Here is a 27,276-nt window from a genome sequence, read left to right as displayed (position 1 = left end):
GCCTCTGCTGGGGACCCAGCCGCACACTCACATAGGTCAAGAAGAGCGGGACTCCCAGGGCCTGGAGCTGCAGGAGGACTGTCTTGTTCGCGACGAGGACCAGAAGCACGTCCCGGGGCCGGGTTCTGTTTTGCTTGGATGCCTGGAGCGTGAGTGCCAGCTGCGCCACGTCCTGGGGGCAGGAGGGAGACGCAGACTGGTCAGGCTTGCAGCAGAGCCCTTCCTCTCTGCCCTCCTGCCTGGCCTGATCCCCACTGCTTCCCCTTGCCCAGAGCAGCGCCCAGCCCTCGGGAGAGGCCCAGAAAATGTGTGCTAATGAATGAGTAAATGAAGGGATGAGCCGGGGGGCGTGGTGGCGCACGCTCCAATCCCAGCATTCAGGAGGCTGAGACCGGAGGATCGCGGTTCGTGGGCAGACTCAGCTACTTAGTGGGGCCCTTTGCAACTCAGTGAGACCCTATTTCAAAAAATGAAAAGACTAAAGCCGGGCATGGTGGCACACGCTTGTCATCCCCGCGCTTGGGAGGCAGAGACAGGAGGATCGCGCAGGTTCTAAGTCAGCCTCGGCTACTGAGTGAGGCTCTCAGCAACTTAGTGAGACCCTGTTTCCAAATAAAATATAAAATAGGTCTGGGAGTATAGCCCAGAGGTAGGAAAGCCCCTGGGTTCCACCCCCAGTATCACCAAAAATAAATAAATAAATAAAAATAAAATAAAAAGGCTAAAAAATAGGATTGGGGGTGTAGCTCAGAAGCGCGATGCCCCTGGGTCCCATCCTCAGTACCGCAAAATAAAATAAAATAAAAAATAAAACAGGGTCTCAGTTGCTGAGGTTGGCTTCGAACCTGTGATCCTCTTGTCTCAGTCTCCCAAGTACTGGGGTTACAGGCATGAGCCACCGCGCCCGCTCATCTATTTCTCGGGACAACCCGGAGTGATCGGTAGTGTTATCATTTCTCGGTTCCAGATGGAGAGGGGCAGCACAGAGTCGGGAAAGCCTTTGCTCAGGATTCACACAGCAAATAAGCAGGGCGCTGGGATTTGGACCCGGGCAGGCCTCTGCTTCAACGGCTCTACTTCCCTGTCACACCAGAAGAAAAAGCGCACAGCCATGCCCAGGACGAAGCTTCCGTCGAGGGTGACCTCCACTCTGCTCCGAGCCCTTCGGAGCCAGCCGGGTGCACACAGAGCCGGGCAGCCGAGGGCCGGGCTGCTCCGGGGACAGTGGCCGGGAACGCCTGCCCGCGGGGGCACACCTGCAGCTCAGCTCCCACACAAAAGCGCCGCCCGGAGCTGCCCGAAGGCCAGCTACAAAGGGGACGATTGGAAGATGGAAACACCGCGGAAAGTTTTCAGCTTCTGGTCATCTCCTTGCCATTTCCCCAGCTGATGTCACCAAAGCCAGAGGGAGTCTCAGCCTCTGGAAAAATCTGCTCAGAAACATTTCCGTTACTCAGTAACAACGCTGGGATCGCTCTTTGTGTGCGAGTTTGCTCTTAAAGACAAACAAACAGAGAATAATGCTGTTTAGTTTTCAATGTCCTGCAAATGATATTTTTTATTTTCCTGTGCTCTATAGGCTACTACTATTATTATTATTATTATTATTATTATTATTATTATTAATTATTTGCAGTACTGGGGATGGAAACCAGGGGCATTCTACCTTTGAGCTGCACCCTCAGCCCTATTTTTTATTCTTTTTTTTTTTTTTTGTGGTACTGAGGGTGGAACCCAGGGGCTTTTCTACCTCCAGGCTATACTCCCAGATCTATTTTATACTTTATTTGGAAACAGGGTCTCACTAAGTTGCCAAGAGTCTCACTAAGTAGCTGAGGCTGGCTTCGAACCTATGCAATCGATCCTCCTGTCTCAGCCTCCCAAGTGCTGGGATTACAAGCGTGTGCCACCACATCCGGCTTTTACTCTTTTTTTTGAAACAGGGTTTCGCTGAATTGCAAAGGGCCCCACTAAGTAGCTGAGGCTGTGAACTGCGATTCTCCTGTCTCAGCTTCCCAAATGCTGGGATTACAAGTGTGGGCCACCACACCTGGCTGGCTATTATTATTAAATAATTATTCTTAGGCTAACTTACAGTAGAAAGATATGTTTCAAATTTATATATGTTTACTCTCACATTAATGTTTTCTAATGGGTTTTTTTTTTTTTTGGTGGTACTGGGGTTCCTGGAAGCCCTTCTACCTCCGGGCTACACTCCCAGACCTATTTTTACATTTTCATTTGGAAACAGGGTCTCCTAAGCCAGCGCGCGCGGCTGGCTTCGAACCTGCGCGATCCTCCTGTCTCCGCCTCCCAAGCGCGGGGATTACAAGCGTGCGCCACCATGCCCGGCTTCTAATGGGTTTATAACTTTTTTTTCAAAAGTATTTTATTAGTTTTTTTTAATTATGCTTTTTTTTTTAAGCGGTACTGGGGATTGAATTTAGGGGGATTCTACTTCTGAGCTACATTCCCAGCCCTATTTTTTTTTTTTTTTTTTTTTTTGGTGGTGGAACCCAGAGGCTTTCTACCTCCGGGCTATACTCCCAGACCTATTTTATATTTTATTTGGAAACAGGGTCTCACTAAGTTGCTGAGAGCCTCACTACATAGTTAAGGCTGGCTTCGAACCTGTGATATCCACCTGTCCCAGCCTCTCGAGCGCTGGGATTACAAGCATGCGCCACCATGCCCAGCCCCAGCCCTATTTTTTTATTCTCTATTTTGAAACAGAGTCTCACTAAGTCTTGGAGGGCCTCACTAAGTAGCTGAGGCTGGCTGTGAACCCCGTATCCTCCTGTCTCAGCCTCCCAGGCACTGGGATTGCAAGCATGTGCCACTGGGCCCAGCTTTCAACTTTTCTTTTCTTTCTTTTTTTGCAGTACTAGGGATGGAACACAGGGACATTCTACCTTCAAGCTATATCCCCCCCCGCCCCGTCCTCTTTTTTATTCTTTATTTTGAAACAGGGTCTCATTGAGTTGCAAAGGGCCTCACTAAGTCGCTGAGGCTGGCCATGAACCACGGTCCTCCTGTCCAAGCCTCCCAAATGCTGGGATTACAAGTATGTGCCACCACGCCCGGCTAACTGTATACTTCCAATAGTGGAATTCTATCTCCATAAAGCTGTTAGGAGCATTGAAAATCCATAATTTCTCATGGTACGACCTGGCCCTGTGCAGAGCGCGCTGCCCGAGCTAGCTAACCAAAGCAGGGGCAGATCTCCTCCCATGGGACAGATGCAGGATACAGGCTCAGGGAACCTGGGTGACCAGTGGCGTCCGGGGCCCGGGGCACCTCAGCCTACGGCCAGGGGAGCCTTCTCAGTCCCTCCTCTTCCCAGGACTGCCCCCAGAGACACGCGTTTGTCTCCAACCTGGGGGAGAACTTCAAGGCACACACATGGCGGACTCAGGGGCCCAGGATGTGGCGGATTGCAGCCAGGAGAGGCAGGTGGGCTGGGCGGCCCGTCCTCCATCCCTCCGTGGACCCCGCTGGCTGCGGGAGCTGGGAGCAAAGAGTCCTGGGCACATCAGTCCGGCAGCTCCCGGGCCATTGTCCCTGTTCCTCAGTTTCCTTGACTGTGAAATGGGAGTGTGACCGGGCCGGGCGCCAAGACCAGGTGGGGCTCCGGCTATAGGAAGTGAATGAAGAGAGGGGGTGGAGGTCAGGGCCCGGTCGTGCTGGGCGGGGCTGGAGAGGAAGCTGGAACTCAGAGTTCATCAACCCCCCCCAACCACCACTCCCCTGTCACCAAGGCCTCCCCTGCAGAGTTGGGGGGCAGGGGTGCTGAGGCGCAGAGAGGGGCGGTCACTGGCCAGGGTTCCACAGTCACCCAAGAGTTTAGAAACTTGGGGAGGGTGGACAGAGGGGCTTTTGGGGTCCCTGAGCTTTCCGGCCTAGCCAAGGGCCAGCTGGTTACCAGAAAAACCGTCGGGGTTTCCACAACAAACACTTCCATCTCCACAGCCCCGAGTCACCGGGGCCGCTCACACGCACACACACATGCACACACGCACACACGCATGCACGCACGCCCACAGCCCTCCTCCCCTCCTGCCCCCAGAGCAAAGCAGGGGGCCGCCTGCCCCGGCCCAGGCTCCCAGTCTTCCGGATAGGACCCTGGGAATTCTGAGGCCCCGTCAGGGCGGGCAGACTAGCTGGCCCCTTGCCCCCGGCCCTGCCAGCCTGGCCTGCGCGGCCCCCTCCCTAAGTGGGTGGCAGGGACAGAAGTGCTATTTTGGTGCCAAAGTCCCACAAATGCCATTGTTGCCCAGAGGTCGGTGGCGGGAAGGGGGATCTCACTGAGGAGGCCCCAAGCGCTAGTAGCCACTTATAGAAAGCCGCTTCCAGCAATTCTTCTAGGAGCGGAGCCTCGGGGCTGCCTGCGCCCCCGCCCTCCAGGGCCAGCCCGGAGGCGGCCACGTCGGAGCCAGGCCCCTCTGTCCACCCACTGTATGTCCAGAAGGGGTGGCATGGGACAGAGGTCAAGGCCAGACAGACCTGAATTCAAACACGGGCTGCCATTGTTAGCCTGTGACCCTGGACAGCAGCCACTGCTTCCCTCTGGGCCTCAGTATCCTGATAGAGAAAATGGGCCAAATAATATACCCACTTCGCAGGCCTGCAAGGATGTGCTGAGGTTCTGCCTCGGAGCGCATGTCCGGTGCCCAGCTACAGGGACCCTGTCTCTGCATGCACAGGGTCTGCGTCCGAACCCCGCCAACCACAGAAAAACTTGTTTTTGTTTTTTTACGAGGCAGGGTCAGCCGGGCGCTGCGGCACATGACTGTAATCCCAGTACTTGGGAGGCTGAGACAGGAGGATTGTGAGTTCGAGGGCAGCATGTGGTAATTTAGTGAGACCCAGTTTCAAAAATAAAAGGTAAGAGCTATACTGAGGGGTGTAGCTCAGAGATAGAAGGCCCCTGGGTTCAATCTCCAGTACCACACACAGGAGAAGGAGAGAGACAGACAGACAGACGGGCTGACTCTCCCTTAGGTGCCTGAGGCTCAAGAAATCCTCTTGCCTTAGCCTCTCCAGTCTCTGGGCCTATAGGTGCATGCCACGGAACCAAGCCCAAATATATATGTATATTTGGTAGTGAGGATTGAATCCAGGGGCGTTCTATCTCTGAGCTACATCTCCCCCACCCTTTTTTTTTTTTTTTGCAATACTGAGGATGGAACCCAGGGGCATTCAACCTCTCAGCGACATCCCCAGCTCTGTTTTTTTATTCTTTATTTATTGAAACAGGGTCTCACTGAGCTGCAAAGGGCCTAAGTAGCTTGAGGCTGTCTTCGAACCGCAATTCTTCTGTCTCGGGCTCCCAAATGCTGGGATTACAAGGGGGGAGGGTCCTGGAATCCATTCCCCTGAGGATACTGAGGGGCAGCTCTGCGTGGCTTTCATGAGCTCCCACCCCTCCTGCCACAGAGGAGCCCCTGGGTTAGGGCTGAGGCCGCTAGTGTCAGAGTCGGGTGGCAGCAGGCTCTGAGGCATGCCAAGCCCCCTCCCTGGGTCTCTGTCTCCTGTCTGTGCCAAGAGGAGGTAGGTTCAGTGATGTTCTAGAATTGGGTGGCTCTTAGGTTCCATCCTGCCTCCTGGGCATCCCTATATTGGCATCTGGGCATTCTCCCTCCACTGCGGGGGCCTCTGGTCCTTCCAGCCCCTCTGGCAGTCAGCCCAAGGCCTCCCTGCCTCCCCCAACTTGTCTGCCCACCAGAGGGGTAGCACTGGGGCTTCTGTGCTCCCAGAGCAGGACAGGAGAAGGCAGGGCTCTGTCCTCAGGTGCTGGGCAGAGAACAAGTTAACCCCCAAATTACCAAACAGCGACGGTGCCAACCACTCCAGGTGGCAATTGGCAAATGCTTATATTGGCATACATTTCCCCTTTCCTTCCTTTCTCCCTTTCTTCTGCCATCCATCCATCCATCTATCCATCCATCCATCCATCTGATAGATGACTCCAAGCTGAACACTGGGGACAGGATGACAGACAAACGCACTCCCTCCTGGCCCATCTGACCCCTGACCTTTGCTCCTTCCCAAGCCGGCCTCTCATATTTGCAAAATCTGGGATGAGAACATGAATGACAGTCACTGGCCCCGCCCACCTCCTCCTTCACCCTGCTTCTGATAGCACAGCAAGGGCGTGCCTGGTCCACGTGTGCACAGCCCTCCAAGATGCCCAAGCTCTGCACGCAGACCCAGAAATAGCTGGTCCCTTGGCCCTTAAGACCTGGTGTGTGTGTGTGTGTGGGGGGGCGCACATGAGTCAAGCAGTGCGCCCTCTACAGGACGGACAAGAAAGCCCTCTGAGGCCCAGGGAGGAGGCAAAGAATCTAGGGGAAGCTGGGCATGGTGGCGCACGCTTGTAATCCCAGCATTTGGGAGGCTGAAACGGGAGGATCGCAGTTCACAGCCAGCCTAAGCTATTTAGTGAGGCCCTTTGTAACCCTGCTTCAAAATAAAAAATAAAAAATAAAAAATAAAAAATAAAAAATAGGGCTGGGAATGTAGCTTGGAAGTAGTATGCCCCTGGGTTCCATCCCCAGTACCAAAAAAGAAAAGAAAAGAAAAAGAATCTAGGGGTCCTGGGCACCCAGAACAGGGTCTAGAATGGAGGGATTCCAGTGGGCACACCCTTTCAGCCCTGCAGACTCCTCACCCTGGAGGAGAGGGTGAGGTGGAAGAGGGCCAGAGAGAAGCCACTGATTTGGGGCCCAGTGTGGGGCCTCCTCGCCCAGGCAGTCTGGGGGAGCCCGGGACCCCTCTTGGCTCCCTGTCTCTGCCTGAGCGGCCTCGCCTGCCCCTCTGGCCAGGCGTGAGTCAGGGCCAGGGCCTGGCTGGCTGTCTGCTCAGAGGTGGGTGGGGTGTCTCTGGCTCCCCTGCATTTGCCCGGGAGTGGGGTGAATCAGCCGCTGACCCAGCTCTGCCCCGGCCTGGCTGCCGGGGGTTGTTAGGAAGACCGCAGAACACAGCAGGCCTGACAGGAATCGCTGAGACACCAGGCCGGTTTCCTGTCTCCACAGGTCAGGATGTGACCCTGGCCCCTTCCTGGAATCTGGGCTCCGGCCTGCCCTGCAGGGACCCGTGAGTTAAGCCCCTGTCCAGCAGCCCCCTGGTCTGTCTGCAGACCACCCCAACACACACACGCTGACCGTTGCTTCCGCAGAGATCTTGGCGGCCACCTCTTGTCTGCCACCCACCTACAGGAAATCTGAGGGTTCTGAGACCACGCTCAGATGGACAGGAAAGACGCTTCCCCATGCCAGGACTGACGAAGGAGGGATGGGCTGCCTGCAGGGACCGCCTCGTGCGGTGCCCTCTGCCTGGAATTCCCTCCACCGGCCTCTGGCCACACTGAAAGGCTTTCCCCTAATGGCCTGTCCCCTGCCCCCAGTGTCGCCCCCAGCCCCCAGCACCCCCGCCCCATTGCAGATCCGTCATTTGGTTCCAAGGCTGCTGATGCCCGCCTCCCTGGCCGGTGAGAGCTTACTGGGGAGAGCCAGCTCCGCTTTCTGTAACCTCAGTGCCCAACACAGGCTGGGCACAGAGCGGGTAGCTCGCTGGGGCTGGAGGAGGGACCCTGAGCTGGGGCGCATTCCTGGGCTTCTAGGAATGGATCCACAGCCCCTGCCTCATCTACCTGCGAGCAGTCACCGTGGAGGTTCAAATTAGCCAGCCATCCTGAAGATGTTCCGTAAACTGCCCCATGTCCAGCAAAATGAGGGCGTCTATAGTGAGCACTAAAGCCCCGAGAGAAGGCTTAACACGAAGATAACCAGCACGCAGACCTCAGCTCAGTGTGCATTCTAGATATATATATTTTGGACTGGGGGTTGAACCTAGAGACACCCTAAACCCTCAGCCCTCCATTTTTGGGGGGTGGCAACAAAAAAGACATTTGGGACATTGTACCTCTGAACTACACCCCCAGCCCTATTTTATTTTTCTTTGGAAACAGAGTCTCCCTAGGTTACTGAGGGCCTCACTATTTGCTGAGACTGTTCTTGAACCTGTAATTTTCTTGTCTCAGCCCCCCAAGTATTGGAATATAATATATATGTATATGTATATAATTTTTTTGTGGTACTGGGAATTGAACCCAGAGGCATTCTGTCTCTAAGCTATACCCCAAGTCCTAGTTTTTATTTTTATATTTATTTATTTATTTATTTATTTTTGTGGTACTGGGAATGGAACACTGGGGGCATTCTACTTCCAAGCTACACCCCCCAGCCCTATTTTTTATTCTTTATTTTGAAAAAGGGTCTCACTGAATTGCAGAGGGCCTCACTAAGTAGCTGAGGCTGTCCACGAACCACTACGATCTTCCTGTCTCAGCCTCCCAAATGCTGGAATTACAAGCATGCGCCACCATGCCCGACTTTATTCTTTATTTTGAAACAGGGTCTCACTAAGTTGTAGAGGGCCTAAGTAGTTGAGGCTGGCTGCAAACCTGCGATCCTCCTGTCTCAGTCTCCCAAGTACTGGGATTACAAGCGTGTGCCATCATGTCCAGAAATACTTTTTAAACAGGGTCTTGTCAAGTTACTGAGGGTCTTGCTAAATTGCTGGGGCTGTTCTCCAACCTGTGATCCTCCTATTTCAGCCTCTCAATTATTTGGACTACAGGCATGGGCCACCACACCCAGCTTATTGGTTTATTTATTTTTTGTGGTCCTGGGGATTGAAAGCAGGGGGGGCATTCTACCTCCAGCTCCCCCCCCCTTTTGTTTTGAAACAAAATCTCACTAAGTTATTGAGGGCTGGCCTCAAACCTATGATCCTCCTGTCTCAATCCCCCAAGATCTGATGTCACAGGCATGCACCACCATCCCAACCTGCACTCAGTATTTTGCCTGTACTAGTCCACTGGATTCCCACAGCAACCTTATAAGGTAGGAACCATTATTGCTATCGCCATGTTTCCCATAGGAAGACCAAGGCTCGAACAGGTGGCCCAAGGCATAATGCAGTCAGAGTTCCATTGGAGGACTGCCTGGCCCCAGAAAATGTGTTCTTGTTTTGTTTTGACATGAGGTCTTGCTATGTTGCTCAGGCTGGCCTTAACCTCGCGAGCTCAAGTGACCTTTCTGCCTCGGCCTCCTGAGTAGCTGGGACTACAAGTGCATGCCATTGTGCCCTGCTGGAATCTGTGTTCCTAACCCCTGCATCAAGACCACATTGCAGTGAATTCATTTATGCATGCATGCATTCAAACACTATTTAGTCTATACCAAGCCCTGCAGATTCTGGAGTTCTGTAATTTTTATTTTATTTATTTATTTTTTTTGGTGCTGAGGATGGAACCCAGGGACATTCTACCCTCAAGCTAAACCCCTAACCCTATTTTTTAACTTTTTATTTTTTATTTTATTTTACTTTGTTTATTTATTTACTTATTTATTTATTTTGGTGATACTGAGGGTGGAACCCAGAGGCTTTCTACCTCCGGGATATACTCCCAGACCTATTTTTATATTTTATTTGGAAACAGGGTCTCACTGAGTTGTTGAGAGCCTCACTAAGTAGCTGAGGCTGGCTTCGAACCTGTGCGATCCTCCTGTCTCAGCCTCCCAAGTGTGGGAATTACAAGCATGCGCCACCACGCCCGGCTTAACTTTTTATTTTGAAACAGGGTCTTACAAAGTTGCCGAGAAGTTCACTAAGTTGCTGAGCCTGATAGTGAACACGTGGTCCTTCTGTCTCAGCCTCCCAGGTACTGGGATTGCAGGTGTGCGTCACCACTCCCGACTCCCATAATTCTTGGGTGAGCCCCTGAACCCATAAAAGGCGGGTGCATAAAAAGCCAGGTGCTGGCCACTGACAGATCTAGGCCTGGGCCCTTGGTTTCTTGGACTCCAGCTCTCCCTCCATCTCCTCACGTCCTTGGAGCCCCTAAGCTCAAACCCGGCTCTTTGAATTTGAAATCAGATGCTCAGCCGGGTGTGGTGGCACAGGCCTGTAATCCTGGTGTTTAGGAGGCTGAGACAGGAGGATCACAGGTTGAAGGACAGCCTCAGTAACTTAGAAAGACCTTGTTTCATAATAAAAAGGCTGAGGGTATAGCTCAGAGGTAGAATGCCCCTGGGTTTAATCCTCAATACCCCCGCCACACACACACACACACACACACACACACACACACACACACACAAAGAATCAGACATTCTCTGAAGAGGCAGAAGGTGACAGGGAGATTCTGTTGTTGCAAACTGTAGGCTCCTTGGCATCCTGACATGCCCCTTCCAGTGACTACTGATCTTTGCCCATAGATAAAGACCAAGCCGCCGCCGCCGCCTCCTCCTCCTCCTCCTCCTCCTCCTCCTCCTCCTCCTCTTTTCTTCTTCAATTGTGGTATTGGGGGTTGAATCCAGGGACAGTCTACCTCTGAGCTACACCTCCAGCCGGATTTTGTTCTTTATTTTGAAAACAGGTCTTGCTAAGTTGCCAAGGGTGGTCTTGAACCTGTGATCTTTCCATCTGCTTCCCAAGTACTGGGATTACAGATGTGCACTACCACACCTGGTAAAGACCAAGCTTCTAACTATGGTGATAGACCTTTTCCATCTCCCCAGCCCCACTCCCGGGTCAGCTGCAGGCTCCTACAACACGCTGGGGCCAAGCACGTCCTGGGTCCTGGGCCCTCCTCTCCTCTGCTCTTCCTTACGGCCTCCTGCCCTTGCTAAGCTCACGGCCATCCTTTGTGTGGTTGCTTTATCTAGGAAGCCCTGCCCAGTCCCACAACAGTGGGGTCCCCCCGCCCTGGGCTCCCAGGAATGCACCGATATCCTGAGCCCTGGCTGGCTGGCTGTGCACCTGCCTCCCGGACTTGGCGGAGGCCTTCCTCTGACCCCGACCTCATGGTGACGATCAGGGTCAGGGGTCAGAGGATCCTAGCCCCCCAAAAGAAGTTCGGGGACCTCAACATCGAAACAAACAAAATGAACTTAAAAGAGAGCAATCTCATTTTCCATATTATTACCAAATTTGAAAAAAAAAAGTACAATTCCTATGCACACCACATAAAATGTTTGGTGCTATCTGTGGCTTGGGGGTTATCAAAGCCCACAGTCCTCATGGCAGGCGGGGCGGTGGGGAGCAGGGCCCCCCGATATTGGTGGTCTGGGCACCTTCTTATCATCACACAAACGCAAGGCAACTCAACAGTTTTGGGGGTAGTTGGGCACGAGTTTACCCTGAGCTGGCGCTGCTAAATCGGTTAGGACCTGCGGCCGCAGGGGCCAGGTGTGGCCTCCAGCCCAGGCGGGCCAAAGCTGCCTGAACTCTGGGACTTACCGGGGAGCCGGGGAGCGGCCTCTGCATCCCCTGGGGGTCTGGGGTCCACTCTGGCCTCGGGCCTGTCACCTCTCAAAGCCAGCCTCAGTGTCTCCCCTGGGAAGTGGAGACGATAACGGAGCCTGGCAGAGGGCCCCTGAGAGGTCACTGCACCCTGGAGATGCTTAATTCCTGGCAGATAACAGGTCCTCGCTGGTACCTTGCCTGTGATAAGCGCTTAACAACGTGTTGGTATTACTCTTATCATCATTGTTTGGGTACTGGGGATTGAACCCAGGCTCTTCTACCTCTAAGCTATACTCTCAGCCTTTTTTAATTTTCTATTTTGAAACAAGGGCTGGTGAAGTTCCTGGGGCAGGCCTTGAACCTGCGATCCTTCTGTCTCACTTTTCCAAGTACTGGGATTGCATACGTATCTATCACCTTGCCTGACTTATTTATTTATTTATTTATTTATTTATTTATTTATCTATTTTTGGTGGTACTGGGGTTCCTGGAAGCCCTTCTATCTCCGGGCTACACTCCCAGACCTATTTTTACATTTTTATTTGGAAACAGGGTCTCCTAAGCCAGCGCGCGCGGCTGGCTTCGAACCTGCGCGATCCTCCTGTCTCTGCCTCCCAAGCGCGGGGATTACAAGCGTGCGCCACCATGCCCGGCCTGACTTATTTATTTATTTATTTTTATATTTATACATACACACTTTTTTTTTTTGCAGTACTGGTGATTGAACCCAAGGGCACTCTACCTCTGAGGTATACCTCCATCCCTATTTTTTATTCTCTTTTTTTTTTTTTCCAATACTGTAGATGGGACCCAGATGCATTCTACCTCCGAGTTACACCCTCAGTCTTTTTATAAAATTCTTTTTAGCCGGGCATGGTGGCACATGCTTGTAATCCCGCGCTTGGGAGGCTGAGACAGGAGGATCACACAGGTTCGAAGCCAGCCTCAGCTGGCTTAAGAGACCCTGTTTCCAAATAAAATATAAAATAGGTCTGGGAATGTAACCCGGAGGTAGAAGGGCTCTGGGTTCCATCCCCAGTACCACCCATAAATAAATAAATAAATAAATAAATAAATAAATAAATAGAATTCTTTTTATTTTGAAACAGGGTCTCACTGAGTTGCAAAGGGCCTCACTAAAGAGCTGAGGCTTGTCCGTGAACTGTGATACTCCTGCCTCAGCCTCCCAAATGCTGGGATTACAAGTATATGCCACTACGGCTGGCTTTTATTCTTAATTTTGAAACAGAGGTCTCACTAAATTACGGAGGCCTCACTAAGTAGCTGAGGCTAGCCTGGAACCTGTGATCCTCCTATCTCAGCCTCTCAAGTATTGAATTACAAACATGTGCTGGGCGTGGTGGTGCACGCTTGTAATCCCAGCATTCGGGAGGCTGAGATCGGAGGATCGCAGTTTGCAGACAGCCTCAGCTATTTAGTGAGGCCCTCTGCAACTAGTGAGACCCTGTTTCAAAATAAAGAATAAAAATTAGGGCAGTGGGTGTAGCTCGGAGGTCGAATGCCCCTGGGTTCACAAGGTTTGTTGGGGAACATTCCAGGGAAGAATGTTGGTGTTCAACCAAGGGAAACCCTTTAAAGTTAGAGCTGCCATCTGGCTGTGGTGACACAGCCTATAATCCTAGAACTTGGAAGGCTGAGACAGGAGGACCACAGGTTCAAAGCCAGCCTCAGCAAGTAGTGAGACACTCATCAACCTAGTGAGACCCTGTTTCAAGACAAAAAATTAAATAGGGCTGCAAGTGTAGCTGGGAGGTAGAATGCCCCTGAGCTCAACTCCTAGCACCAACACACACACACACACACACACACACACACACACACACACAGAGTTGGGCTGCTTAGAGGGGAGGTCATTCCTTTGAGAAGCGTGAGATTTCCATCATCAGAGGCGCCAGAGCGCCAGCTCACCTGGGCCGCTCCCCAAACCCCCACCTGGCTCTTCTCTTGGGCGCTGGCCAAGACTGGCCCCATGGCTGTCTCCAGATTGCCTGCCACCGCTTCCGGGCCTTGGTGAGGACCCGACCACTGCCCCCAGCACAGGCACAGGAAGGCCCTCACCCACGCCCCGCTGGCCCTGCCCAGGGCACTCACGTGTGGGAACTGCAGGAAGAGGACGTGGACTTCGAGATCGGCATCGGGAGCCTGCGCCACGCAGCCCTCAGACACCTGGCTGGTAGTATATGTCACCTCACCCCTCGCGGGGTCCACAGGCTGTAGGTCACACTGGATTCTTTCCGCCAGACCTGCTGGAGAAGCACAGCGAGAAAGAAGCCAGATAAGAGAGGTGATAAAGGACGTGGGCGCACTGGCGCACGCTTGTCATCCCAGCATTCGGGAGGCCGAGACCGGAGGATCACGGTTCGCAGACAGCCTCAGCTTCTTAGTGAGGCCCTCTGCAACCCAGTGAGCCCCTGTTTCAAAATAAAGAATAAAAAATTGGGCAGGGGGTGTAGCTCAGAGGTAGAATGCTCCTGGGTTCCATCCCCAGTACCGCAAAAATAAATAAATACATAAAAAGATGATGAGGGCCGGGCATGGTGGTGCACACACACTTGGAATCCCGGTACTGGGGAGGCTGAGACAAGAGGACTGCAGGTTTGGCCAGCCTAGGCTACTTAGTGAGACTTTGTTTCAAAAATAAAAGAATGAAGCTGGGCGTGGTGGCCCACGCTTGTAATCGCTGTGCTTGGGAGGCAGAGACAGGAGGATCGTGCAGGTTCGAAGCCAGCCTCAGCTACTGAGTGAGGCTCTCAGCAACTTAGTGAGACCCTGTTTCCAAACAAAATATAAAATAGGTCTGGGAGTGTAGCCCGGAGGTAGAAAAGCCCCTTGGTTCCATCCCTAGTATCGCAAAATAAATAAATAAAACAAAATAAGAGAATAAAAAATAGGGCTGGGGTGTGGCTCAGAGTTAGAATGCCCCCAGGTTCAATCCCCAGTACCACAATAAATAAATAAATAAATAAATAAATAAATAAACTAATTAATAAAAGAAAAGGTGATGGGGCTGGGATGGAGGTCAGGGAGAGAGCGCTGGCCTAGCGTGTGTAAGACCCTGGGCTCCATCCCCATCACTGGAGGAAAAAACAACAGAGACAAACAAAAAACAAAAGAAAACTGCTTTCTGCATGTATCTACTAGGAACTTGACGCCCACTTAGGGCTCTGTGATGTCTCCCCAGCTACTCTCTGAGTGGCACCCATTCTGTAGATAAAGAAACAGACATTCAGAGAGGAAAAGTCTCTTGGGCCACAGTCATGGTGTTACTAGGCATAAGGTTGACAGATAGCTGAGTGTGGTGGCGTAGGCTTGTGATCCCAGCATTTGGGAGGCTGAGACTGGAGAATCATGGTTCGCAGACAGCCTCAGCTACTTAGTGAGGCCCTCCGCAACTCAGTGAGACCCTGTTTCAAAATAAAGAATAAAAAATTGGGCAGGGGGTGTAGCTCGGAGGTCAGATGCTTCTGGGTTCCAGCTCCAGACCCACAAAAAAAGAAAAAATAGGGCAGGGGGTGTAGCTCAGAGGTCAAATGCCCCTGGGTTCCATCCCCAGTCCTGGGCGGGGGAATAAAATAGGGCTGGGGGTGTAGCTCAGAAATAGAATGCCCCTGGGTTCAATCTCTAGTGCCCCCCAACACACACACAAAGAAAATTCACACACACACACACACACACACACACTCTCTCTCGGTGTGTGTGTGTGTGTATATATATATATATATTTACTTTTTATTTTATTTATATACATGTTTTTTGCGGTACTGGAGATAGAACCCAGGGGCATTCTACCTCCGAGCAACACCCCCAGCCCTATTTTTGATTCTTTATTTTGAAACAGGGTCTCACTGAGTTGCAAAGGGCCTCACTAAGTAGCTGAGCCTGGCTTCGAACCTGCGCAATCCACCTGTCTCAGCCTCCCGAATGCTGGGATTGCAGGCGTGCGCCACCACGCCCTGCAACAGGGCCTCGCTAAGTTGCTGAGGACCTCAGGAGATTGCCGGGGCAGGCCTCAAACCTTGACTCTCTAGCTCAGCCTCCCGAGTCCCGAGATCACGGATGTGCGCCCACGCCCGGCTACCCCTATATTTCCTGCACCAGGCAACCCCGTGTGGCGGGGCGCACGGGCGAACTGCGCCTCAAGGCCGAGACAACCCAAAGGAAGGCCGAGTGCTGCCAATCTGGTGCCTCAAGGTGGCCCAGGAGGGATGGTTTGGGGTGATGGTGCTTCCTGGCCCCCCGGCACAGGGTGGGCCTAGAGGGCGGCCCAGCTTGGAAGGAGGGGGCCAGGACAGGCCTCAGAGCCCGGAAACCACGGTCCCCAGGGACAGGAATGGAATTTCACCCTGACCCAGCGGAGGGGGAAGAGGAAATGAGGCCCCTACACCTCGTCCTGAGGAATGTGCCGGGGCAGGGGGGCCGCGGAGGAGGAAGGAGGACCGAGCAGGGGAGACTGTTTGGAAGTGTGTCTCCATCTTGTCGCGCTTACTTCCTGTTTTCTTGGAGATCAAAGATGGGCGCGGAGGGCCCGGCCTCTGACGCCAGCTCAGGGAGGGGGGCAGGCAGCCTTTCCCGGAGGCCCCGCCGCCTGCAGCCAAACCCACCTCCTTCCCCACCTCTCCACAGTTCACTGGGCTCAGACCTCAGAGGTCAGGGAAGGATAGAAGATGGCCGCCTCTGGCCACCGCAGCTGCGTCCCTCAGATCCATCCAGGGAAAAAGTTCAGGACGAGGACATTTCGCCACCACGGGGGCTTCAGGCCTTATAAGGCCTTTCTCTGGCCTCATCCTCATGTGCCAGGGACTGTGAAGTGCTGGGGCAATATGGCAGTGTGGCCAGGTCCCTCGGAGCCAGGCATGATGCGAGATAGCCCTGTCACTTCACAGAGTGATTTTCACCACTAAGGACTTTTATAAAATGACAATAAGAGTAGAACCTGCCGGGCGTGGTGGCGCACGCTTGTAATCCCAGCATTTGGGAGGCTGAGACTGGAGGATCACGGTTCGCGGCCAGCCTCGGCTACTTATCAAGCCCCTTCTCAATACAGAGAGACCCTGTCTCAAAAAATAAAGACTTAAAAAAATAGGGCTGGGGTGTAGCTAGGAGGTACAATGCCTCTGAGTTTCATTCCCAGTACCTCAAAAAAAAAAAAAAAAAAAGAAAAAGAAAAAGAAAAGAAAAGAAAAGAAAAAAGAATAGAACCCAAGTCAGGCATGGGGGTGCACACCTGTAATCTCAGGACTTTGGGAGCTGAGACAGGAGGGTCTCAGGTTCGTGGCCAGTCTCAGCAATGTAGCAAGATCCCCAGCAATTGAGCAACTTTTATCTATTTATCTAAAAAATAAGCCAGGTGTGGTGCCACATGCCTGTAATCCTAGTACTTGAGAGACTGAGACAAGAGGATCACAGGTTCGAAGCCAGCCTCAGCAAGTAGTGAGACGCTCATCAACCAAGTGGCACCTTGTTTCAAAATTAAAAAAAAAAAATAGGGCTGGGGGTGTAGCTTGGAGGTGGAATGCCCCTGAGTTCAATCCCTAGTACCACACACTCAAAAATATAAAATAAAATAAAATAATGGGTTAAGGGTATAGTTCAGGGCTAGAATGTCCCTGGGTTCAATCTCCAGTAGTGCGCACGCATGCGCGTGCACACACACACACACACTCGCACACACACACATTCGCACACACACACACACTCACACACACTCGCGCACACACACACACACTCGCACACACACGCGCGCGCTCACACACACACACACACACACACACACACACACACTTTACAGAATCCACGGCAGAGGCTGGGAGGACTCCGTGGGTCTGGGCATGTGGCAATTCCTTGTATTACGGTGACCTTATTACCCTCAGTCACTGGGGGAACTGACTGTCTAACGGGAGGCTCAGGTAACAGGACCGGGCGGCCTCCACGAGAGGGTCTCTGGGAGGGGTCAGTAGAGTCTCCCTCAACCCCACAGACTCAAGGGCTGGCACCCTGTCCTGCTGCCCCGTCCCCTTCCGACCTGCGGCCCCCAGACCGTCAGCTCTCTGGCTGTTCTGGTCCAAGCCACTCCTGTATGATGGGGAGACTGGAGAGGCTGGACCTGCCAGTCACACAGGCGGTGGCTGGACTGGCCTCCGCCCCTCTCCCCGCAGGACCTGAGCCTGGCCTGCAGACTAGCACGGGACCTCCCTCCTGCCCTCTGGACTTTCCCTGCCCTCTCCCCAGACTTCCAGGAACCCCAGTTCCTCCCGGCAGGCAGGCAGTCCAGTCGGGGCAGCCTGGGCCGCCTCCTCCATGCCGTCAAACAGCTGGGGAGAGGCCGAGGGCCTGACCATTATGTAATGTTATCAGATAACGGGCCAGGCTGGGAGATCAGATAAGAGCTACATTTATTTTGGGGCCTTTTCGGATCCTGGCTGCCCCCACCCCGCAGACGAGAATGGGGAGACAGGAGGGAGTGTGACGCCCGGGCCTGTCTCCCGGAGGCCCAAGGCGGGCCCAGACCCAGCCGAAAACAATCCCCTGGCACCAAGGGAAACTCCAAGACCTCCCGGGACCGGCAGAGGAGGCGCCACTGGGGACCTGGGTGACCAGGCCTCCGGAGCGTGAGGCCCTGGAGCCACCTCCCCGCCCACCGGCACACAGCCGCCTCTGGGACTCTGGAAAGTGCTCATGGGAGCCACACAGGACAGCGTGAAGCAAAGCAGCCCTGGAGCCACCTGGCCTGGGTCAAATCCCAGCTCTGTGTCTCCTGAGGCTGGGCCCCTTGAGCAAAAGCCATCCTCTCTGAGCCTCGCCCAGAGTATGCCAAGCCTGAGTAATGCCCTGCCTCAGTTTCCCCATCTGCAGACAGAACGACCATTGCAGGGGCTTTACTGGGAGCCAAGGTGGTGTCTGGAGTCTACAGACCAGCCAGTTCCTTTGATCCTCCCAGCAGTCCTGGGAGGCGGGCAATTATCAGACCCATTTTATTTCTGAGGAAGTGAAGATTAAGGAGAGGGCAGAGTCTGCCCCAGCACCTAAGTGGCACAGCCTGGATTCGAACCCTGAACACCCAGCCTATTGCCCAGCATGCACTTCGTGGGCTGAGTTCCTCAGTGCTCACCTGTGTCAAGCCCCTGAGACACCACAGGTGCTTGGGAAGCAGAAGCTGTGAATATTTCTTTGTGGTACTGGGGATTGTACCATAGGGCATGCCACCTCTGCCCTGCACCCCCAACCCTTTTTATTTTTTATATATTGATGTCTTTTTGTGATACTGGAGATGGAATCCAGAGGTTTTCTACCTCCAGGCTACACCTCCAGAGCTATTTTGTATTTTATTTGGAAACAGGGTCTCACTAAGTTGCAGAGGGCCTAAGTTGCTGAGGCTGGCCGCAAACCTGCGATCCCCCTGTCTCAGCCTCCCAAGTACTGGTATAACTTGGGCTCCACCACGCCCGGCTTTTTTTTTTTTTTTTTTTTTTTTTTTTTTTGCAGGTCTAGGGATGGAACCCAGGGGCATTCGACTTCCAAGCTACAGTCCCTGCCCTATTTTTTATTCTTTATTTTGAAACTGGGTCTCAACTAAGTTGCAGAGAGCCTCACTAAGTAGCTGAGGCTGTCCGCGAACCACGATCCTCCGGTCTCAGCCTCCCAAATGCTGGGATTACAAGCGTGCGCCACCACGCCCGGCTTTCTTATTTCTTATTTTAAAACAGGGCCTCACTAAGTTGCTGAGGCTGGCCTCAAACCTGCGGCCCTCTGTCTCAGCCTCCCAAGTACTGGTATAACTTGGGCTCCACCACGCCTGGCTCTTATTTCTTATTTTGAAACAGGGTCTCACTAAGTTCCGAGGCTGGCCTCAAACCTGCGGCCCTCTGTCTCAGCCTCCCAAGTACTGGGATCACAGGCACGCGCCGCCATGCCTGGCCACAGTAGCTTTGAATATTAGCTCATGCTGCAGGGCAGGTGCTTCCTGACAAGGGCCTTCTTTCTGCAGGAGCCTGTCCCCTCCCCTTCAGTCACCCCACCACCCTGCACTCTTTTGGGGCTCACACACACCTTCACATTTCCCAGCTCGGCCTCTCCCACAGCCAGCGTGAGGCCTCGGGCCCCATTCGCTCCCGACTTTCCTTTGGGTTCCAGAATCTGTAGGGTCAAGTTCACAGCCAGCTACGTCAAGGAAAGGTAAGGCCCAGGGGTCTGACAGATGCCAACAGTCTCTATCATGACTGTGCCACCCACCAGCTTCCTTTCTGTGCCTCGGGGTCATGCCTGTGACACAGGACGATGACGGCCATGAGACCTGTCTCGTGGAGCTGGTGAGTCTGTCCCTAAGACCACACGCACACACACCGTGCTGAGCCTGGGGTACTCTGATGATGGCCACCGCTGGGGTCCTGGAAACTGCTGTTGCCTGGGCAACGAACGGGGCACGGGGCCTTTCCCTCTGAACATACCTTGCTCCTTACCTCTGACCTGCCTTTCCTCAAACCAAGAATCATCCTTCATTTGACTACCTGGCCAACTTCTATGCACCCTTCAAAACCCTGTCGTGGGGCCGGGATGTAGCTCAGTGGCAAAGTGCCTGCTCTGCAGGTGTGGCGCTCTGAGTTCGATCCCCGGTTCCAAAAAAGACAAAAAAAGAACCCCTTTTTTCTTGTGGTACTGGGGTTCCTGGAAGCCCTTCTACCTCCGGGCTACACTCCCAGACCTCTTTTTACATTTTATATTTGGAAACAGGGTCTTCTAAGCCAGCACGTGCGGCTGGCTTTGAACCTGCGCGATCCTCCTGTCTCTGCCTCCCAAGCGCGGGGATTACAAGCGTGCGCCACCACGCCCGGCCTAGAACCCCTTTAAAAAAAAAACCCTGTGGTGAAAATCTCAGTGAAACAGATCCCGCCTATCCCAGGCACCTGGATGTCCTTCTGGAAGCACACACACCCATGCGTGTTGCTTTGATTTGTCTGTGCTCCCAGCAGAGAGCTTTTCTAGAACAAGGGAAGTCCAGACTATCCTGAGACTGGCCTCAAACTGCGATCCTCCTATCTCAGCCTCCCAAACTGCTCAGGGAGGCTTGAGCACACATCTGTGGAATAGGTTTGTCCGGAGGACTTGGATCAAGGCCTCCCACCACCTGGGACTCAGTTTCCTGCGGGTACCGGGTAGGGAGGAGACAGGGACATGGTTGGGACATTGGGACATGCTCCAAGTTCCACTGAGGGGCTGGTGTTACAAGGGTCCATCTGGGATGGAGTTGGAAGGCAGGGACGGGCCCTGATGGGTGTGCCCTGGTGGGAGGGCCATCCTGGGGGCACAGGGAGGAGCCAACAGCCTGGGGTGACGACTGGACAGTGGGAGATGCCCATCAGCTTCCCGAGGCAGTGTGGTGCAGTGGTCAGGTTCCCACTGTTTGTTTCTGAGCAGCAGACCCCTCACCTGCCTGGGTCCCAGACACCTCATCTATAAAATGGGAGTGACAAGAACATCTACTGTGGAGGGCTTTGCGGAGGGCTAAGTCCCACAGTACACTCGACGTGCCTGGCCTTGGGCTGCACTGGCTCGCAGTAGGTAATCAATGGATACCAGGTGGAAAGCGGGTGTAGGGGGCGCACGCTTGTAATCCCCGCACTTGGGAGGCTGAGACAGGAGGATCGCGCAGGTTCGAAGCCAACCTCAGATACTTAGGCTCTCAGCAACTTAGTGAGACCCTGTTTCCAAATAAAGTATAAAACAGGTTTGGGAGTACAGCCCGGAAGTAGAAAATCTCTTGGGTTCCACCCCCAGTACCACCAAAAAAAAAAAAAAAGAATGAAAAATAGGACTGGGGGTATAGCTCAGAAGCAGAATGCCCCTGGGTACCATTCTTAGTACTGAAAAAAAATAAAAATAAAAATGGGGCTGAGGGTGTAGCTTGGAGATAGAATGCCCCTGGATTCCATCCCCAGTAACACACACACACACACACACACACACACACACACACACACACGTGTCAGTGGGTATACTCATCTCTCCACCCTCACCCGGGCCCAGCCTGGATGACCCCTCTCTCCAGGTCCCCAGGCCCAAGGGCACAGGGAGAAGAGGCCGGGTTTGGGCACAGGCAGCCCGGGTCGAGATCTGGACTGAGCCTCGATGTCCTTACCTGTCAGCTGGGCCTGGTCAGACACCCCACCCCCAGGCCTGGAGCAAATGGACCAGGCTTGTCCTCCAAGGGCCAGCACTGACCCCATGTGACCCTGCGCGAGTTCCTCCAACACTGCAGGCGGGGGAGACGCCTCACAGCCCCCGCCTTCCCCAGGACCCACCTCGCCCAGCTCCTCCTCGTGGTGAATGATGAGCTGCCATAGACAGTCTCCAGAAGTGAATGTTCGCGGCCTCTTCCTGTGCTTCCAGCCCCTCGCCAGTCCCAGGTCCCCCACCCGGGGGCTCCTCGCCGCCCTCTGCCCCGTTCAGGCCACGATGGCCACGCTGCAGACACCCCAAACCCGGCCACTCCGCTCGACCACGCGCCCCAGCACCCTGCTTCTGGGATTCCTTCCAAATGAAATAATCCAAAATACAGGAAAAGGTGCATGTACCAAAAACGTGCATCGAGGTGGTATTTATAACTAGAACAAAAGGGGAAAACACCTAAATATGCAACAATAAGGGATCCGCGAGGCAAAAGACGGCGCGCAGACGGCACGGAACATTCCAGAATCGCAACAGGACCATTAGGAAGTCCACACGACGACACGGGGACCTTCTGGGACACAGAGGGGCACCCGAGACCCCCCAGACGTCGAACTGCCTGCATCAAAATTACCTTAAAAAACTAAACAGAAGCTGGCAAGCATTCACCAACATGTTGGCAGAATCTAAGGGTCTCGAGGTCAACGTTTTGTTTCTTATCAATCTCTTTTCTTTTTCTTTTTTTGGGCTGGCTGGGGATGGAACCCAGGGCCTCACCCAGCTAAGCAAGCGCCCTACCTCGAGCAATGCCCCGCTTTTCTCTCATCTGTTTGCTTTGAGGGGTAGGCCAAGGCAAACACATGGTTAAGCTGTTCTTAAAAAACTTCCACATGCTCATTCTTAAGAAAAAAAAAAAAGGAAAGAATTCCAATATGTCAGAAAAAAATGTGTCTCAGAAAGTGAAAATCCCCTAGAGAAAACGCCATGCTGGGCAGTCGTGCTGGGTGCACAACCTTCCAGAATCTTCTCTGTGCGTCCTGTGCATTATTACCATTTTATAAGTCTAGGGATAGACTCGCCGTCTGGGCTCCCGACGGGTGTCCCAGAGGTGTGGACCCATCTGTCTTTCGGTATCTATGGCATGATGTCCCATGCACCCTGTTTTATTTAATGGGGTTCCTCTTTGGGGGTGATATTGGGGATTGAACCCAGGAGCATTCCTCTGAGCGACACCCCCATCCCTATTTATTCTTTGGGACAGGATCTGGCTAAGTTTCTAAGGCCCTCACTAAGTTGCTGAGGCTGGCTTCGAACCTGCGCTCCTCCTGTCTTAACCTCCCAAGTACCAGGATTACAGGTGTGGCCCGCCACACTCACCTTGAGAGCACATTGATTTCTTAGTTTTGGTCTTGGGGATTGAACCCAGGTGTATCCTGCCTCCAGGCTACACCCCAGCCTTTTTTATTTTTTAATCTTGGAACAGGGTCTTACTAAGTTAATCCAGCTGGCCTCCAACGTGAAATCCTCCTGTCTTAGCCTCCCAAATACTGGGATTACAGGCCTGTAGCACTGTGCCTGCCCCACTTAATGGGACCCCTGTTAATGGACTCAGTGGTGTCCAATTGTTAGGGTTTTTTGACAGGTAACTATGGACCACACATCTTTCTTTTTTTTTTTTTTTTTTTTTTTCCGGTACTGGGGATGGAACCCAGGGGCATTCTACCTCTGAGCTATACCCTCAATACCCCCAGCCCTATTTTTTTTTTTTTTTCGGTACTGGGGATGGAACCCAGGGGCATTCTACCTCTGAGCTATACCCTCAATACCCCCAGCCCTTTTTTTTTTTTTTTTTTTTTTTGCAGGTCTGGGGATGGAACCCAGGGGCATTCAACCTCTGAGCTACACCCCCTGGCCTTTTTTTTAAATTATTCTTTATTTTGAAACCAGGTCTCCTGAGTTGCAGAGGGCCTCACTAAGTAGCTGAGGCTGTCCGCGAACCGCGATCCTCCAGGTCTCAGCCTCATGAATGCTGGGATTACAAGCGTGCGCCACCACGCCCGGCTTCAAAATGCATTCCTTCCTAATTATTGTCCTCCAGTTACTATTATCCATGCCCTGGAGGTCACTGAAAATATCCAGTCTATGAAGGAAATCCTAGGTTATGGTACACTTGTATTTTGCTTCTCAACTCTGAGTTAGGGGAGCTGATGAATTGATATCAACCTCGAAGGAATATTTGCAGCTTAGAACTTGGAAATCAAAAATCAGCAGGTGCTACAATCAGTTCGGTGACCCCCCCCCATTGTTAATTATTATTATTTAAGTAAATGTCTTTTTTCAGGGTGGTGGGTACTGGGGATTGAACCCATGGACACTATCTGTAAGCTACACTGCCAGCCTTATTTATTTGTTTATTTATTTTTGGTGGTACTGGGGTGGAACCCAGGGGCCTTCTACCTCCGGGCTACACTCCCAGGCCTATTTTATATTTTATTTGAAAACAGGGTCTCTTAAACCAGCTGAGGCTGGCTTTGAACCTGCGCACGATCCTCCTGTCTCAGCCTCCCAAGTGCAGGGATTACAAGCGTGCGCCACCATGCCCGGCTAGCCCTTTTTATTTGAAATAGGGTCTTGTTAAATAACTGAGGCTGACCTTGAACCTGAGATCCTCCTGTCTCAGCCTCTCAAGTACTATGATTACAAGTGTGTGCTACTGCACCTGGCTCATAAATTATTTACCACTCTTTGATTCTATCAAACTAGACTCTAAACATCCACATGGCTTTATCTTTATTTTTTGAGGTACTGGGGATTGAACCCAGAAGCATTCTATCGCCAAGCTACACCCCCAGCCCTATTTTTTATTCTTTTTTTTTTTCGTGGTAGTGGAGATGGAACCCAGGGGCATTCTACCTCCGAGTTGCACCTCCAGCCCTATTTTTTATTCTTTATTTTGAAACCGGGTCTCACTGAGTTGCAGAGGGCCTCACTAAGTAGCTGAGGCTGGCGATCCTCTGGTTTCAGCCTCCCAAATGCTGGGATTATAAGCGTGCACCACCACGCCCGGTTTATTCTTTATTTTTGAAACAGGGTCTCACTAAGGTGCTGAGAGCCTCGCTAAGTAGCTGAGGCTGGCCACGAACCTGTGATCCTCCTGTCTCAGCCTCCCAAGTGTGAGGATTTCAAGTGTGTGCCACCACGCCCGGCTCTAGTATTTTTAATTTTGAAACAGGGTCTCACTGAGTTGCAAAGGACCTCACTAAGTAGCTGAGGCTGTCCACGAACCTGTGATCCTCCTGTCTCAGCCTCCCAAGTACTGGGATTAAAGTGTGCACCACCACCTCTGGCTTACAAGACGTTCTCTAAAGAGGAGGAGGAGGATGGACGGGGGTCAGGTGGGGCCTCCCTCAGCTGCGTGCACTGGACAGCCAGAACCCCCACTTCTCATCTGTGAAATGGGCTGTGCTGGCAGGGTCACTGGGAGCCCATCTAGGGGGTTCCCATATCATATTCAAATTAGGAACAAGTGTGCGCCGGGCCCCGTGGGCCGGAGTCAAATCCCTGCTCCGGGACTCGGCTTCGGGTCTATCACTGAGGTTGATTGCAAGGATTAGGAACTTTATAATTTTTCAATTTCTGCTTTCTCCCCACACTCAGCTCCCTGCGCCCCCGGTGAGCAGGCGGGTGAAGAGGGGCCTGCAGCCTGGCCAGTGGCTGGAGGTTGGCCAGGGCGGGCACAGAAGAGCCCACACATGGGGGCTTGGGCTGGGGTCCCTGGGCCCTCACCACCTTCCTCTGGTCTGTTCCCATGGGCAGCATAGGGCATGACCCTATGGAAAAGCCCCTGCAGATCCTGACCTGGATCGGTACCCAGAATGGAACCCAGGGGCATTACCTCCGAGCTACACCCCAACCCTATTTTTAACTCTTTAGTTTGAAACACGTTCTAAATTGCAGAGGGCCTCACTAAGTATAGCTGAGGCTGTCCAAGAATGCATGATCCTCCTGTCTCAGCCTCCCAAGAACTGGGATTACGAGCGTGCTCTATCACGCCCCACTTGGGCCCTACCTTTTTTGGGAAATAGTAAAGGGGGGGGGGCGGAGGCAGAATAGAGAACCACGGCCTCTCCCTGTTCAGTGGGTTCTGAGAATGCTCAAAGGCCCGGGAAGACGGGAGAATTTAAAGCTAGTAAGGAAACGATAACACAGAAACTCTCCCGGCAAGGTGACCTCGCCGTCGGCCCTGGAGGGGACTCGGGCACCAGCCCGCCTGGCTCAGAGACTCAAGGTGGTCCCCCAAGATCATGCCACGAGGAAGTGGAGTCCAGAGCTGGCGATGGCCACTGGCCCCTTCCCACGCATTCCTCAGAGAGGAAACTCAAGGCCCAGAGAGGGTAGGGAACTTTCCTGGGCTGCACAGCATTCTTGGATCTAGACTTCCTGGGGAGAGCAGGACAGAAGCCAAGGGCCTCCCCGATTAAGGTAAATAACTTGTTCCGCCTTGCCCAAGACTAGTGTGTGTGTGTGTGTGTTTGTGTGCGTGTTTGTGTGTGTGCGCGCGCACGCTCGTGTAGTACTGGGGGGTTGAACCCAGCGCATTCTACCTCTGAGCCAAACCCCCAGCTCCTTCGCATTTTTTTTTATTCTGAAAGGGTCTCACTAAGTTGCTGAAGCCCTCCTCGAACCTGCGATCCTCCTCCCGAGCACCGCATTATGCCACCAACGGCCGGCATGTCCGAGACTTTTGTCCTGTGAAACCCCTTAGAGTCCCAGCAAACTGGGATGGTTGCTCCCCCCACCCAGCCCCCCAGGACGGCTCTGCCGAGTGCAAGCTCAGGACACAGGCAAGAGGCCGGGACCCCGGGGTTGGGCCAGGGACCAAGCCTCTGGATACCTACTTGTGAGACTGCCGCTGCAGAGGACCAGCAGCAAAGCCGTGGCCAGAGAAAGCGCGCCGCGGTCCATGCTGTCCACCCCGGAGCCTGTGCGCTGGGCCTTATCCAGTGTCCAGGGGCAGGGCTGCTGGTGGGCGCCGGGGCCGGCGTGGGCTCGCACGGGGACCCGAGGGGAGCAGGCGGCCGGAGCAACGGCGTCCCTGCTCCAGCCTTCTGGGGTGGTGGCCGAGGGGTCAGGAGAAGCGGGCACGGGACTCAGGACCGGGCGGGGGGCGCTGGCCCTCGGGTGGCGGGGATGGGGCGCCGGGCTCCCCTGGACAGCAGCAGAGGCAGCAGTCCTGGCCTGGAGTACACAGGGATGGAAGCCGGGGTCTGACCGTCAGCAGCGGGGAGCAGCAGCTCATCCAGCCCGGCCCAGGGAGGCAGGAAATGGGCTTCCTTAGAGAAGGGGCCGGGCCAGGCCGCCTGCCAGGCGGTAGAGGAAGTGCCCCAGGCTTTGTCACTGGGTGGGGGGCCGGGGGTGGGGGAGGCGGACCCTGCTCCAGGCTGGCCTCCCCAAGCACCGGCCTTCTCCACGGTTGGCGGGTGGGGGGCATCTGGCCACCCACAGATGCCCACGAGGGGACCCTTCCTCAGAGGGCCAGGCCCACGCCGCCGGAGCTGCCAAGGAGACTCGTGACCCTGTGAACTCGCAACCCTGTGGACTCAGCGGTCCCATTTTGCAGATGAAGAAACAGAGACCGGATGGGACAAGATGACTGGTCCCAAAAGATGGTTGAGTGGGATTCGAACAGGTCTCACCCGGCACCACAGCCTTTGACCCAAGCACCGCGCAGACAGGACAGCTTGGTCTCGGTTGAGGTCCCGGTTGGGCCGCCCTGGCCTG

General features: G+C 53.5%; 1 protein-coding gene across 1 annotated transcript in view; it reads right to left on the bottom strand.

Moving 5' to 3' along the window:
• Window positions 1–26,636, bottom strand: part of ENG (endoglin) — a gene marked incomplete at its 3' end in the record, with an annotated part of 37,334 nt that extends 10,698 nt beyond the window's left edge. Inside the window, exons 1-3 of the mRNA XM_080708883.1 lie at window positions 26,394–26,636; window positions 13,426–13,577; window positions 32–172 (exon numbers count right to left, since the gene is read on the bottom strand). Of these exons, the coding sequence (XP_080565009.1) occupies window positions 32–172; window positions 13,426–13,577; window positions 26,394–26,460 (360 nt within the window). The 5' untranslated portion in view covers window positions 26,461–26,636. The remainder of the gene's footprint in view (window positions 1–31; window positions 173–13,425; window positions 13,578–26,393) is intronic.
• Between the last annotated feature and the right edge of the window lie 640 nt (window positions 26,637–27,276).

Source organism: Muscardinus avellanarius, assembly GCF_963383645.1.
Source record: "Muscardinus avellanarius genome assembly, chromosome: 13".
Classification (NCBI taxonomy): Eukaryota; Metazoa; Chordata; class Mammalia; order Rodentia; family Gliridae; genus Muscardinus; species Muscardinus avellanarius.
The sequence above is the reverse complement of the archived record's forward strand: the minus strand, read 5'-3'. Positions and strand labels throughout refer to the sequence as shown.